General features: G+C 49.4%; 1 protein-coding gene across 4 annotated transcripts in view; it reads left to right on the top strand.

Annotated features, from left to right (window-relative positions):
- The window catches only part of LOC144149351 (HEAT repeat-containing protein 5B), an 81034-nt gene that overhangs the window by 56268 nt on the left and 10039 nt on the right, over positions 1 to 14727 (top strand). For all 4 annotated transcript variants that reach the window (XM_077680912.1, XM_077680910.1, XM_077680913.1 and 1 more), the window contains 6 exons: positions 263 to 491; positions 1402 to 1719; positions 3619 to 3781; positions 4306 to 4421; positions 5639 to 5950; positions 7493 to 7771. In XM_077680912.1, the coding sequence (XP_077537038.1) occupies positions 263 to 491; positions 1402 to 1719; positions 3619 to 3781; positions 4306 to 4421; positions 5639 to 5950; positions 7493 to 7771 (1417 nt within the window). The remainder of the gene's footprint in view (positions 1 to 262; positions 492 to 1401; positions 1720 to 3618; positions 3782 to 4305; positions 4422 to 5638; positions 5951 to 7492; positions 7772 to 14727) is intronic.

Genomic DNA, 14727 nt, shown 5'->3' with positions numbered 1-14727 from the left:
AGCTTTTGTTGATGTTGGCTTTATTGTGCACTCTGTCGTGTTGTGTACCTCAAACGCTCCATTCTTTCGTTTTGTGAGAAGGCAACAGCATGTCAGACGAGACAGCAAGAGAAGTGGGCAAGCGCTTGCGCAAGTGTTTGTCTACTTCTCTTGCCATCCCGTCCTATGCGCTGTTGTTTTCTTTTAAACTAGCCAAGTTTCGACTCCTTACGTTCTCGTGCTGTGGTGAACGTTTCCCTGAGCTGGCGCTCTGTGGTGGCAGGTGTACATAGTGGCCATGGAGAAGGAGCACGAGAAGCCGGCGCGGCGGGCGGCCACCAACGGTGACTCGGGTGACCCCTCGGCGGGGGAAGGAGGGGATGGTGCGGAGGACGCAGCAGCGGCGGGCAGCAGGGAGTCGCTGCTGAAGCTGGTGGCCCCCGAGCTGCTCTGCCTCAGCCGCTACTGGCTGGCCGCACTCAAGGACCACGCCCTGCTCTCCCTGCCCGCAGGTAAGGGGGGGGCCTGTCTCTGTGTTGCCCTCTCGCACCCACTGCATGTCCCCTACGGTCCTCTCACAGTCTTCTCCACTGCGTGTCTGGCTTCCAAAGTGGGACAGGACAGACTGGCAGTGAGAGAGTCCATGGGCAGGCCTTTTCTTCTGGCCATTTCAGCGTGGATAGAACAGTTGAAGGGAAACACATAATCCAGTGGGGAAAGGAGGGGGCCAGCTAAGGCTTAGTAAGGCAGCTCTGCGGGAGCACTGTATCTTGCTTTGACTTGCTGCTTCAGGGGTGTCTTCGGTTCATTGGTGCATTGGTAGTTGCGTGTGAGCAGAACATGATCATTACATCTGTGTGGCAGAGAAGCACACATGGAGTGCCAGGAGTTGCCCTGTACGCCTGGCACTCCCTGTATGCTTCTCTGCCTTTGCCCACCCCTAAAAGCGACGCCCATTTTTCGGAGAGTTCGGCCCCAGGTGGGTCGTTAACCATTGGCGGTTCGTTGTTGCACCCTGCCTGAAAACGCGAAATGGCCGTAGCAGTCCGCTTTCGCTGTTTGCCTTACTTGGGTACTCCAAGGTGAAATTTCACAGTTTTTCTCACAAGTGGGTAAAAGGTCCAGACTGGAAAGGGTTAAGGATTAAAAGATTTTTTTTTAAGTTGAAACACGCGAGTGCTTCAGAAATCACTTGTGTTATTCATCAGCTGGCTCACTGCTATGGATTATACTCACATATTCAGTAAAATACGATTATTTTGGTAAGAGTATAAGCGTGTCTTTTTCTACTCTTCATCTCTTTTGTGAAATCCATTTCCGTGTCGCTTAGGTTTTTGTTGTCTTTCATCTCTGACCTATCCTGCGCCATTGGGGTGTGTTGTGGGGGATGTGAGCGGGTGCCCCCTTCCCTGGCTGGTGCAGAGTTCTCGAGCCAGCTTCCCCACGACGGGGGCGCCTTCTACACGTCGGACACGGTGGAGTCGGCGCGGCCGCACTACCGGGACGCCTGGCCGGCCATCCTGCACGCGGCCTCCCTGTGGCTCACCCAGGGCGGGGGCTTCGAGGGGGGCCTGCACCGAGAGGCCCCACCAGAGGAGGCCCTGGGCACGGGGGGACTGCTGAGGGGGGCGGGGGGCGCCGCCTTCCTGCACCTCTCGTCCTCCTCCCGTGGCGGCGCAGGGGGCGCTTCTTCCCAAACACCGCAGGAGATCAACCGTGACTGGTTCCACCTGCTCTTTGGTGAGTGCGCTCTCTCTCCCTCTCTTTTAAACCCACTCCTCCCTTGGAGGAGGAGGGAGAAGGGGGTCCTGTAACAGTGCCGTCATTTCATGCCACTTCAAGTCACTGGGCTTCAGTCACATGCGTGCTACCTTCCTTGCAAGCCACGGTCAGTGTGCCATCCCCGCTGCACCATGTGACTTGTAAAGCAGGACTCTGGGGCGCGAACTGTCATCGGCCTCCTCCCATTGGCACTGTCTCTCATAGAAAAAGGCCCTTTTCAGTTTGGACAGATGTATCGGTGTGCAGGACACTGCTTGGGTACTCGGTAGGTGTTGTTGCGGGGAAAGCCTTGTACCCGCAGTGTTGGGTTCGAAAAGACACGCAGCCACTTGGATGCCTCATCGTTGCCTCTACATATTGCACCTTCTTTGACCACGCGGCAGCGACCGGGCGACGGAGGGTTGACTCATCGGTGAACCACACTGGCTATTGCACCACATTGGCGGATTGCTTCCGTGTTGTGAGGGGCGCGCACAACCGATTCGGCATCACTGGCAATGCCAGTGTACGAGGTGGAACCATGAAGTATCTGCCAATGCGTGATCATTGCACCACCATGGCAAAATGCTGCATGTTGCAAGACACTTATGCAAGCTTAAGTGGCCCTCCAGATTACGAAGAGAAGAGGCAAGGACCACTCAAGACCACAGGCGATGAGTGATCACCGCGAGAGGGGCGGCTTTGCACCGGATGATTGGCCAGGGGAAATATGAGGCGGACGTTTCAACTGCAACCAATTGGACAGTCTACCAAGGGAAATTGCTGTCCTCTGAGGGGGCTGCGAAGAATTGTTTGTGTTAAGAAGGTCTATGAAACCTCATGTAAATAGCTTGTAAATAGAGAAGGAGACACATTAAACGTGCTCTAACCTCAGATGTCGCAGTTGTCATATCCTCAAGGTGCCAGCAGGTCAAGGAGTGTTCGTCTTCCATTCCCACGTTAGCAGCATCCAGCTGCTGCTCTGCCAGCAAGGTGAACGAGAAAGTAGAGGGGAGAACTTGACTCACAGCAACGATGATAAGATATGTCATAGCCTGGGCCCATGCATGACTTAATGATCTAGCAAGCTGTTTTGTCTCCACCATGAAGGACAGTATGCTACCTATGCCCACATGGCATTGAAGCTTATGTTTTGTTGCTGAAGTGTTGAAGTTCGTGTGCCATGAGCGAGTACTTGAACCAATGTGTGTCATTAGACAGTGCTACATGGTTACCCAGTGCTTTTGCTCTAGTTTAGATAGTTGAGGTCATTTCCCTGAGATCCCATAAGCTACACAACAATGACTACAGTGCAGTAATGTAGGAGCAGTCAAAGTGAATGAGTGGCTTTACCAGTGGTAGGGATGCCCCGCCATCTTTTGAGGGGCTCTTGCAACAACATGACGGCTTTTGATGTCGAAAATAATTTAAAATAAATAGTGCCTGTCGTTTTTCTCAGAAGGCACTGAGGTTTCAGGCGACCTAATTCTAGTCACTTTAATTGCCTGAAGCAAGAACAACGGCCATGGGTACATTGTTACACCACGTAAGGTCATTGCTGATTATGATGATTGTGTTTAACGGCGTAAAGAGTGCCAGACATAAGCATAGGGTCATTGTACACCGAAACACCCTAGGTTTCATCAGCTCCAAGCACCTTCTTCTTCTTTATTTTTAAGGTTGGCTTCAGGTCAAGACTGCTTGCTTAATTTTGGGTACTCCCCCAAATGTATCACGAGACCCTAGTCACGCCGTACTGTTAGGGTGCCATAGGCGAGTAATTCGAAGTGCACCGCCTTTCACAGTAATTCCCCGTTGATGGCAGCAGGGTTTGCGGTGTGGAGGTGTGAGCTGCCCCCTGTTCCCCCTTGTGCCCAGGCATCTGCATGGAGGCCCTGTGCGGGCAGCGGGTGTCGGAGATGCCCGAGTGCGTGCCGGTCTGCCTGCAGGCCCTGCACCAGCTGCTCAGCCACCCGGTGGCCACCGACATCCTCGGTCACAACCGGCCCCTCTCGGTCGAGCTCTGCCACGTGCTGCACAGGTGGGGCTCATGCAGCACTCTCCCCTCCCCCCTCTGTAACAGACACCGGACGACAGCGGGGGAACACGGCAGCAGGATGCAGGGCGGCAGCAGGCTCGACTGATGAGCCTTGTGCACTGCAGTGATCCTTCTGCGCACAGTCCCTTCCCCTTTTCCAGAACCACTGAGAACTGGGCTGAACACTGTGCGTTTCTCACCCGGCAGCAAACAGGCGTGCGTGGGTGTTGTGCGTACACTCATACACATTAGGCCTGTGCTAACCAGGATTTTTGCACTCAAAGCAAATCTGGAGGGACTGATGGTTTCGTTCAAATACATTCGTGTAATGTTAGTGCAGTGGAAGCTGAATCAGTTATTATAATATCCGCTTTGATATTCAAAAGTATGCATGTAGTATACCCGGCATTTGTCCATTCCTTTGGCAGAGTATTGGCAAAAATTTTCCCCCTCTCATTGAGCTGTGCCTCATTTTTTTTAGGCCTCCTCGGGGGTTGTTTGCAGTGGTTGTTGGCCCTGTTGTGCAGGATGCTGTTGGCCAGGGACAGCACGCAGTGCCAGCTGATGGTGATGAAGGTGGCTAAACTGGTGGTGACAGCCTGGCAGGAATCCTATGACGCCGAGAGAAAGCAGAAGCTCCGAGGTACGATACTTCCAAAAGTGTCTCCTTCCTCCTTCCCTATAGCACCCTTCTCCTCGTCCTTTCAAGTTCTAAAAATGTGCGGATGGGGATTTTTAGTTCCAGAGTGGAGATTATAGCGATTTGTCTCAAATTAGTCAAATAGTTGCAAGAAAGACAACCAGCAGCAGCCGTGAGCACAGCCGTGGGAACTCAACTGGTTACTTATTTTCATCACAGCACGTTCAGTGGATAAAATGAACATCGTCAACCAAAAGATCTGATTCGGATCACTACTCTGCATTTGATGCAGTGAGAAGTAGTGCCTAGTGGGTTGTCATTCAGCAGTAGAAGCACCAAATCAGGTTCTAGTGCACAGTCCCATCAGTTTGCAGAGGGCTGCAAAAGTGCTCTGTGTTCAGTCCTTTTTGTCCTTTAGTACTCAGTTGTTTCTAAATTTGGATAAGGCTCCCGTGACTTGGCTGCTGCAAAAAATGCCTCCAAGGCTCACACACTGAAACCAAAACTGTCTCTAACCAACATGCAGCTTAATGACAGACAAAGTGTGTCAGTCTGGTCGGTTGGGGTGCAGGTGTTTTCATGTATGCATGGAAGTTTAATAGGCTGTTCTTATAATTTATCCTTTCAGAGATAATTAGTCATTTTTGGTCAAACAGTAGACAAAACAGTTTTGGTCATAAAACGGTAATCTCTATTTTTTCCAATACGATGAACCCTGGTGAGTGCAATAAGGTAATCAGTTTATTGATGCATTGCTTGGAAGTAATTTTACAGCTCATTAAACCTTGGTGTTTTAAATGGGCATTCGAAATGGTTCCCTGCCACTGGTGCCACCAAAGTTTAATGAGCTCTAAAATTACTTCCAAGCAGTGCATCAGAAAACCTATTCTTTTATTGCACTCACCGGGGTTCATAGCATTGGAAAATATAGAGGTTACGATTTTATGACCAACACTGTTTTGTCTACTGTTTGACCAAAAATGGCTTATTATCTCTAATTATCTTGGGAACTAATTCAGCAACTGAAAAAATAATGCCATATTTGAAATCAGAGGGAAAAAAGCAGCAAGACTGACTAGTTTCACAAAGTTTACTTGAAAATTAGAAGTTGTTTTAAGACCAGTGTCCCCCCTTAATTTAAGCTGTACCCTAGTATAGTGCATTTTTGTGTCAAATGTGCATGCTAATGAGTGGCTTCCCCCCCTCCCCGGCTGGCGCAGAGGTGGCCCCGGCCAACCAGGAGCCTCGGGGCCTGGCCGAGACGGTGCTGGCCACCGTGGGCGAGGGCGGCGAGGGCGGGGAGCTGGTGGCGGGCCAGTCGGTGGTGCACGCCCTGCTCGAGGTGTGCCTCTGCCTGCTGGTGCGCCAGCTGCCCCAGCTCAGCCCCCCGCTGGCCGCCTCCCTGCACGGGGGCGCCCTGCGGCGCCAGGGCCAGCAGGGGCCCCCGCGCCCGCTCGACCCGGACGCCGGCCAGCTGGTGGCCGCCGCGCTCGGGGTCATCGCCGACCTGCCCCAGCTGTGCTCGCCCGCCGGTAAGGGCAGCTGCCAGCATTGCCGCCTTTTGCGCTTAGGCTGTTCCTTCGGCTGCTACAGGCTCTCTCAATGAGGCACGAACATTTTCTCCTCATCAGTTTGGGACAGAGGAAAGATGTGCCCTCATTTTACGGCTGACTTGCACATGGCTATCCCGGCAAATTTTCTGCATCCATGGGTGTACACTGTCCATGTCAACAAAGAAAAAGTAAAACAGTCTAATCGTTTTTTTCTTCCAAGGTTGGGGGGAGTGTAGAGGGGGATAGAGAAAAAGTAAGGGCACGTGTCATCGAAAAATGTGTGCATTCACAGCACATTCTTGGTGCAAAAAATGAGCTCTCGCTCAACTAACTTTGGCTTCATTCTGCACTCAGTGTGTTCACTGCACAGTTCACCTCATGTCGATGCCGAGCAGCAACACTGAGTTGACTGTGGTGCAATTTTAGATTCAGTAGTTGCAGCTACAGGCCAGGCTCATTGACAGATGCACAGTTGTCTTTGGAGGCTTCTTGCTGCCAGCGTGGCTGTTGTCACTGTAGTTATATCTACCTATAAATTCGTTATTCATTAACAATACATTATGGCCTTGCTAGTCCTTTTTTTGCAAAATTGAAGGGCCGATGCATTCGATTTTTCTGCTTTCCCTCCCCGACTCTAAGTTAGCATTTGTGATTAGGGATTGCTCATCCTTGACAAATTATGAGAGAATAATATAAATAGTTGCAAAAAAGTAACCAGCTGCAGCTATGAACGCTGAACTAAGACAGGTACTACAGACAAAAGTACGCACAAACGCAAACATTTTGTACTTTTGTGCAACTCAAAAAAGCCAACACCAAAGCACACGGGCATGGTTGATAAAATTTGATAAAAATTTTCGCGACTCTTTGAGCTTTCTATCGACATTTGCTGAATTTCAACAAATGCTTGTTGGTATTTCATTCAGCTAGCACATGATGCTTGTGATCAGCTGTGCTCTCACTGCAACATTTATACTGCACAAGGATTAAATGAACAACCCTGTTTTGACATAATGAGCATCTCCAAGTGGGTCTTTGGTAAATGTCCCCTCGCGTTCCAATAAAGAGAGAGAGAGAGAAGGCTCTTTATTGAAAAATCAGAATTTTTTGCCAGCGTTTGCAATCGCGTACATGCTTCTCTGCTAGGGATATGGGATGTAGTGGAGAAAGGCCCTAGAAAGAGGTGGGTTAAAAAAAAAACACTGGTGTGGCTTGACATGTTTGACGGACTATTTTTCAGATTGTGTCGCAGAATTCACAATTTAAAAGCTGACCAATATCCTCCAAATAGGAAAACAAACTTGTTAGGGCCTGACGCTGCTTTGAAGGGGAAGTCAATAAATTTCTGAAGTGAAAACATCCCAAGCTGCCATTTTATGCCTTTTTATTGACCCTCTTCTTTCGGGCCTGCCTGATTGAATGGGACATCAGTGGGTCATCCCTGTGAGGTGATAAGGCAGTTTGGTTGCCGCCCTCCTGAAAGGCGCCTTCGCTTGCCCTTCCCCCCTTGTTCAATTGCAGGCTGCATGCGGGTGGTGCCCACCATCCTGTTCCTGGTGACGAGCGTGCTCAAGGAGGTGGCCGTGAACAGCAGCCGGGCCCCCAGCTCTGCCGCCACCACCCCCACCCACGGCCAGCAGCAGCAGCCCCTGGTGGTGAGCATGGTGCCGGTGAACACGGCCCTGCAGGCGCTCAAGTCGCTGGCCCTGCTGCCCCTGCACCAGAACAGCGAGCACTCGCGCCAGTGGGTGGCGCTGCTAAGGAGCACCCTGTCGCGCATCATCGACTTCACCAAGACCAGTGAGCGCACCTTCTGGCTCCCCTTCCACGCTTGCCTCCTCCGATTCGCTCATGCTGGTTGAAAGGCACTCACAAACAAAAGGAAAGCAGACAACCCCACCGTGTCTAACATGTTGAAGGCATGGGGTAGCTGACTGGAGAACTCTGAACCAGGTGCAAAAGAGGGGGGGGGGAATAGGGGGCACACAGTCAGCACCCACATCACACCACCGTTGCAGCACAGGAGCTGACAGAGCGGAAAGAAAACAAAAATGAACGCAAAAATGAGTTTTTTGAGCACTTTCTCCAGCAAGGTGAATGAACACCAACTAGCGCAAACTTGCCGTTCTGTTGATTTGCCCGTTCTTACCACGGTCAAGCCCACTTGTAACCAGCTCGATTGTCACGCTGAAGTCATTTGTTAAATTCACAGCTTGTAATAACTGTAACAAGCGTTTATAGAGTGCCGAAATCACGGCGAACATATAGCAGGCGCACTTGCACAGACAGCAGGGCGCTGGCTGCAGCTAGGAAGAGTCAAAGAGTAGTTTACCACCCGCCAGCGAGAGTGGAACTTCAGGGCCAATGTGGGCGAGAATTTTGCTATGAATCCTCACTTGCACTACACTGAAAGCGGCCGACCAATATCTGCGATGCTGGGCTGGTGCCAGCAGTCAAGCCCACCCACGGGGGTACCCAATCGGGGCACCACCGACTTTGCTCACAATGCGTGTGAATTGTGTGTCATATCCACTCAACAGAAGGTGCCGCCGGAACAAAGTGAATTTTTCGCTCCATGGCTTCCTCTTTTTTTTTTTTTTTTTTTAAACTGGCGAAGAGCACGTGAGTGAACATCAACAAGAGGGGACAGACGCGCGCTCAGTAGGTCTTGGCACAGCAGCTGTCAAGTTTTTGCATGTCTTGTGTAACCTCTCTTATCTGGTGTCTTCCCTCTCCTAATGAATGCTCCCCACATACTGCGACAGAGGTGTGAACACACAACAGGCATATCCTTTTTTGTTTACTTTTCTTTCACCCTTAATTTATTTCTATCAGTTCTGTCAAGAAGATGGGGTTATCCTGCACAATACACCTGGGCGCACTTCGCGTACGTGGAAAGCCAATACAGGGGGCGACTGCAAATGCCTGCTGCAATCGGGCAACGGTTGGCGATTTGCTGTACCTACCCAAGGTGCTATCTCTTATATCTGAGAAGTGCATAATACCATCACATTGGTGCATACTGCGACGGTCATGCCATGTTTGTCCGTTGTAACAAAGCATTGTAAGCTAAAAAGCATTGCACATCATTTATTAGAGCACAAGCTAAACGGCTGGCTAAGGCATGTAATGCAAAGAATTACGATTGCCTCTTTCAAAAAAAAAAAAGAAGAAAGGAATAAACACTCATTAAAGGAGCACTGACACGAAAATTTTATGTTACACTTTTATTGCTTTTATCGATGCTTAATGGTCTGGCGAATATGAAACAGCACTTCAAATACTTCAGTGCGCGATAGTTAATTACACTGAACGGCCTGAAAATCGTTTGTTTCAAATTCCCGCGCTTACAGAATCCTGGCCTGGCCTCACCGCTTTGTGCGGACGTTACCGGCGCCCGCTTGAGAGGGTGTTGCGCCTGCTCACCGTTCGTGGGGTTGCACGCGTGAAGTGACGTCACAAGTTTTTGACGATCGCTGTCGCGTCACTTCTTTGGGGCTCGCGGGGTGATGTCATGCTGATGTCCATTTGCTGAGTGCCGCTCTGCGCGCTGCTCCGTCGGCGCGATAAATGAGATCCAATTGAACTATGTTCTTCGCGTCGCAGGCCGCTCATATTTCAGCCAGGGTATTCTGTTGAGTGAAGGAAGCGAACTGTGCAATAATATTAACACCGAAAATTGGTGTCAGTGCTCCTTTAAGGGGGGACGCGGGGATCAGATTTCGAAAAGTGACCAAAAAATCGTTTTTTCGGAACCCACATTTTCGGATTGCACGTTTTATATTCTATGCGTTCACAAAGTTTCCCCGCCGCAAACGATCGCGAAGTGCCAAAGAAAAATATTTATATCAACTGAGGTGGCAAAATATTTCCTCAAAATGACGAAAACACGGCAATTTTCGCAGCGCTGTATCTCCGGAACGACGCTACCGGGCGCCGCCATCTTGGTCGCGTTAGATCGGCTGACTCTTTAATTTTCGTTTTCCGGTCGCTCCTTTTGTCATCGCTCGCTCACAAACGCACAAACGGCAGAAAGAGAAAGATAGTGCAACGAAGCAACCGATAGATGGTAACACGCGATTGGCTGTCCGGCCGCGTTTTTAGATACGGCTCTGCTGATTGGGCGCCGCCATGCCAGCAAAAACATGGCCGCCTGGCTGCTGCGCATTTTACGCGCACTGCGCTCCCGATGTTTTCAAGGTTTCCCGGTCGACTCGGTAGCAGTTTACTCGTTTTATCTGTTGCGGTACTGAACAGTGACATTACTGTTATCGCGGCGATAATGTTGAGATCGTGCGCCAGATAGGGAAGTGCGCGGCTCGAAAGACGCATCGAAAACGTGCCTGCGACATCGCCGTGGTCTGTCCTTGAGTGGGAAGCGCGGTTCGTGCGCCTACAATTGCGGTTCGTGAAGCGAACTTTTGGACGCATTGTGAGCACTGCGATGTTATAAAACGCTGAGTTATTGCTGTGCTACACAGCGTGCTCGCGAGCTTCGGGAATGGAATGACCGACTCGCCAGAAGTTGCGGCGCGCGCTGCATTGGCGCGACGTGTTCGGGCAGCGACCGATAGCGGGATCGGTTGCTATTGCACGCGAGTGATAATAATTGATGTACGCGAAGTGAAATTTAATGGGTAAAGCTAAGTGACCAACCATATCAATGTTACCTAAATTTCGATCGTGGGGAACGTGCGCGTAGAGGATTGTAGGGCGGGGGCGGGGGGGGGGGGGGGGGGGGGGGCGGGGTGCAATGGACCGTCACCTAGCTTATTTGAGAGACTTTTGCCGTGGCTCTAAACTAGTTCGTACAACGAAGTCTGGGATTACAAAATACTATTTTCACTGTTAAATAAATTATAAAAGACGCCGTAAGGGTGCAGCGTTCACAATTCGATATTTCGATATTTTTATTGGGTTTTCTATTTTCGCAATGTTTGCAATTATGTTGTCTATTTTGCAATGATTGATTCTCCTGAAGGTGAAGAGCATGGTATGCTAATAATAATCAATGTTGTAATTGTGTAAAAATACTATACTCTGCTTTCAAATAGCTCATCTTATGCTTGTGATGCCCAGATATAACTTTTTGACACCGAACAGCTCCATGTACTAAGCTGTAGCTTTGGCAATGTTATGATATCCAGAAATCTGCTGAAAGTCTGCTGGAATATTAATATAAAACGAAACCATGCCTTGCTCTTCATTTTGGAGACAGCTATGCATTAGGCATACATCAAATAAAGTATAGGTACCCTAGTAGCCCATACGAACTTTGTGGTACACTAGGTGTAAAACTGGTGCTTCTGCCATCTGAAGGCCTGTACATGAAAACCTTCAATTGGCCAGGAAGGCCTCCCAGATTCACCAAATCACAGGGCAAAGGTCTTTGAGGTTGTCCCCAAGCAAGGACAGCAAGGACTATGCTACTGGTGCAGTTTGAAAAATCGTGAAGTCTTCGTAAACTTCAAGAGCCGTTTTCTCAAAAGTGTGTTTTGCGAGTTCTTCGTTGCTCGTGGAAAGGATAGCATGGCAACCACTAGGCGGAATTTGACACTGTTTGTTTTATTTCAATCCTTGAAGAGTTCTGCAGGGTATGACATTCTCGGATTTTCATATTAGGGCCTAGATATTTTTTTAAGTGACATTAACGGCCAAGTCAGCTGTATACTACTGGGTACAATGGAAAATAATGTTTTGTGTAAAAAAAATGAAGGGTGTAAAAAAAATTCAAAGAATGTCATACCCTGTGGTGTTGTTTTGACTACAATTCAAAAGTATTCTGAACTTCCTACCATATGTCAATACCTTGCTAGGCTTTCCACGAGCGGGCAACATGTACATCTCCGTAACACAAAAACTACTGAAGGTATCATTCTTAAATTTCAAAATTCACCATTTGGAGTGTTTTCCAATGCGCCTGCCAAATTTCATTACTCTATGTCAAAAAATAAAAAAGTTTGCTCCGATCCCCACCTCCCCCCTTAAGTCCCACATAGCCAAATGCGTTTCCGGTTGTTTTGGCTGAGCCTTCAGCTAATAACTACCATTCTTGTACGATTCTAACGCGCTCCCAATAGTAATACACATGTAAGTTTACTTATGAAAAGTAAAAAAAAAATAATTTGACGCTGATTCCACCATGCAGACGCAAAAGAACGTGTACTGCATACTTGACACAAGGTATTTTATTTGAAGCACGCAACTGAGAGCAAAAATCTTCTGCTTCGTAAAGTTGCTTGTCCAGCTCATCCCAGCATTAAAACTGGAGCTGGGGACATTGACAGCCGTGAAGCCGTTTTCGGTTTCAAGCTCGATTGCAACGCGCACACAAATTTAAAGGCTACTTTTGGCGACAAAAGATGCACATTAGAATCACGCAAGTACAGTAAGCAAGCCTACTGTCAGGAGAAATGTGCCTTGTCCAAGCCTGGCTATGTCCTTGCTCTGAGAAGTTGCAACGATGCCTGTGATTTCCGCATTGCCTGTACTGAAATGTTGATGCATCACAACGTATCATGCCTCTTACACCTTGCCTCGTGCTTTGTTCATGCTCTCCTAAGGAATTGAGATGAGGATCAAGATGGGTAAGCACATTTTCTCCGCGTTACAAAGGCTGAAAAGTTGTTTTTTGAGTAAAAACAACTTTTTGGCACTTTTCAAATACACTTGGCTAGGTGTTTTGATGCAAGGGCAGATGTAATGACGAGATTGCTGTGCCGAACAGTGCCAGAAGGCAAACCCTGCCAGGTTGGGCTACATTTCAAGTAATCTGTGCCCAACCTGCGGCAGGCCTTGCTTTATGTGGTTTTTATGAGAGAAGGTTATCATTATCACATGAGCCTATAGTACAGTTAAACCTCGATGTAACGAACTTCAATGTAACGAAACCCTCGGTGTAACGAACCATGGAATTTTTCGTAACTTCAAGTGTATGCACACCATGTATTTTCACCCTCTGTGTAACGAAGTCCCGTTTGCCGGAATTTCAATGTAACGAAGTTTCATGGAGAACTAGGCACGAAATTTAAGTTGTAGAGGTATATTTTGGGAGACGCAAGCGCCGAAATGGGGTCTCAATAAAAGGCGAACGGTAACACGGGCCGCCCATACCGCGGATGCAGCGAGCCACGGGCATGTGAGCGAGCCCCATGCCTACAAACTGCCTGGCGTGCATACACGGCTGGCGCACTTTTTCTGTTTCTGTCGGAGCTTAATCGTCTACGAGGGCATCAGCGTGAACCGCATGGAGCGTTTTTTCCCCGCAAAAACTCAAAACGCGCCCCGCAAGCCACAGGCGCGCTGACGCAGCCGCGGAGACCACCCGCGCTATGTGGATAGCTCCAGCGACCGCTTCCAACCGCTCGCTGAAACGCAACTCGAGGGGCAAATGAGAGGAGTACGCGAGAAAAAAAAAAAAAAGCGGATAACGTGAGCGAAATTTTCACAGTAAAATGTCATGCGCGCCGCTTACGAAAGCGCGCATCAAACATCCTCCGCGGTGATAAGCCTAATCGCCTCTTGCGGGGCCGCCGCGAGTTCGCTCATGCTTGTTGGGTTTCATCGTTCCAGCAGGCATTTGAGAATCTTTATGAGCCTTGTGCGCGCATTTTTTTTTCACACCCACGTCCGCGATTGCGCGCCGGCGGCGGCTTCTGCGCCAGGAAGTGACTCGCGCTGCACGCGGCAGTGGGAGGAGCCTGACCACTTTCGCCAATGGGGAGGCACGCAACCTATGGCGGGAGCTTCGAAGCGCTCGGGCATGCCGAGGATTTTTGATGGGCGCTTTCGTAAGCGGCGCGTATGGCGCTTTACAGTGAAAATTTCGCCCACGTAACCCGCTTTTTTTTCTCGCATGCCCCTCTCGTTTGCCCCACGAGTTGCGTTTCAGCGAGCGGAAGCGGTCGCCGGAGCTACTCACATCGCGCGGGTTGTCTCCGCGGCTGCGTCAGCGCGCCTGTGGCTTGCGGGGCGCGCTTTTGCGGGGAGAAAACGCTCCATGAGGTTCACTCTAATGCCCGCGTAGACGATTAAGCTCCGATAGAAACAGAAAGAGTGCGCCAGCCGTGTATGCGCGCCACGTTTTCTTTTGCAGGAAACGCTTCACAGGATGAACACTTACCGCGAATTTCAATGTAGCGAAATTTCAATGTAACGAAGTAAATTACGAATTTTACCGACTTCGTTACATCGAGGTTTAACTGTACTTTGTAATCAAGAGCGACATTTGTTAATAACACACATGAGCAGCCCATCGTCTCTGTGAGTAAGGGAAAGTACATTGGAAAAAGAAGCAAAAAACAAACAAAGAAAAGTGGACAAGCAATCATGTCGTATGCCTCCTCTTTCTTTTCTTTTCTTTCTTTCATTTTTTTATTGTTGTTTGTCTCGCTTCTAATGCAGGCTCTGTAGGATGCAGCCAAATGTCATGTGGTCTGAAGACAGCTGCTATCTCCTAAATGCCCTCTCACAGTTCCTGCCTGCTATTTGATCGCCGTCGAGGCCGTTGTGTTTAAACTTAGAGCATGGGTGGTTGGTGCGTGTACTATCAGGATACATTCAAATACGAACAACGGAGCGGGTGACTTTCAGCACATGTCGCGCATCCTGGCGACTGGCCGGGTATGCACAGTGGGGACAAGTTACAAGAGTTTACCAACTTTGGTATGGAAACGCATCATTCGGTGTGTGAGCATTTTGGTTTGTCTTCCTGCTGCTTTCAGCACCTGCTCACGTATTTTTTTATTTCGTGCTGA

Source organism: Haemaphysalis longicornis, unplaced genomic scaffold (assembly GCF_048455015.1).
Source record: "Haemaphysalis longicornis isolate Haplotype H1 unplaced genomic scaffold, Haemaphysalis longicornis Haplotype H1 scaffold_8, whole genome shotgun sequence".
In the NCBI taxonomy this organism is placed as follows: domain Eukaryota; kingdom Metazoa; phylum Arthropoda; class Arachnida; order Ixodida; family Ixodidae; genus Haemaphysalis; species Haemaphysalis longicornis.
The sequence above is the reverse complement of the archived record's forward strand: the minus strand, read 5'-3'. Positions and strand labels throughout refer to the sequence as shown.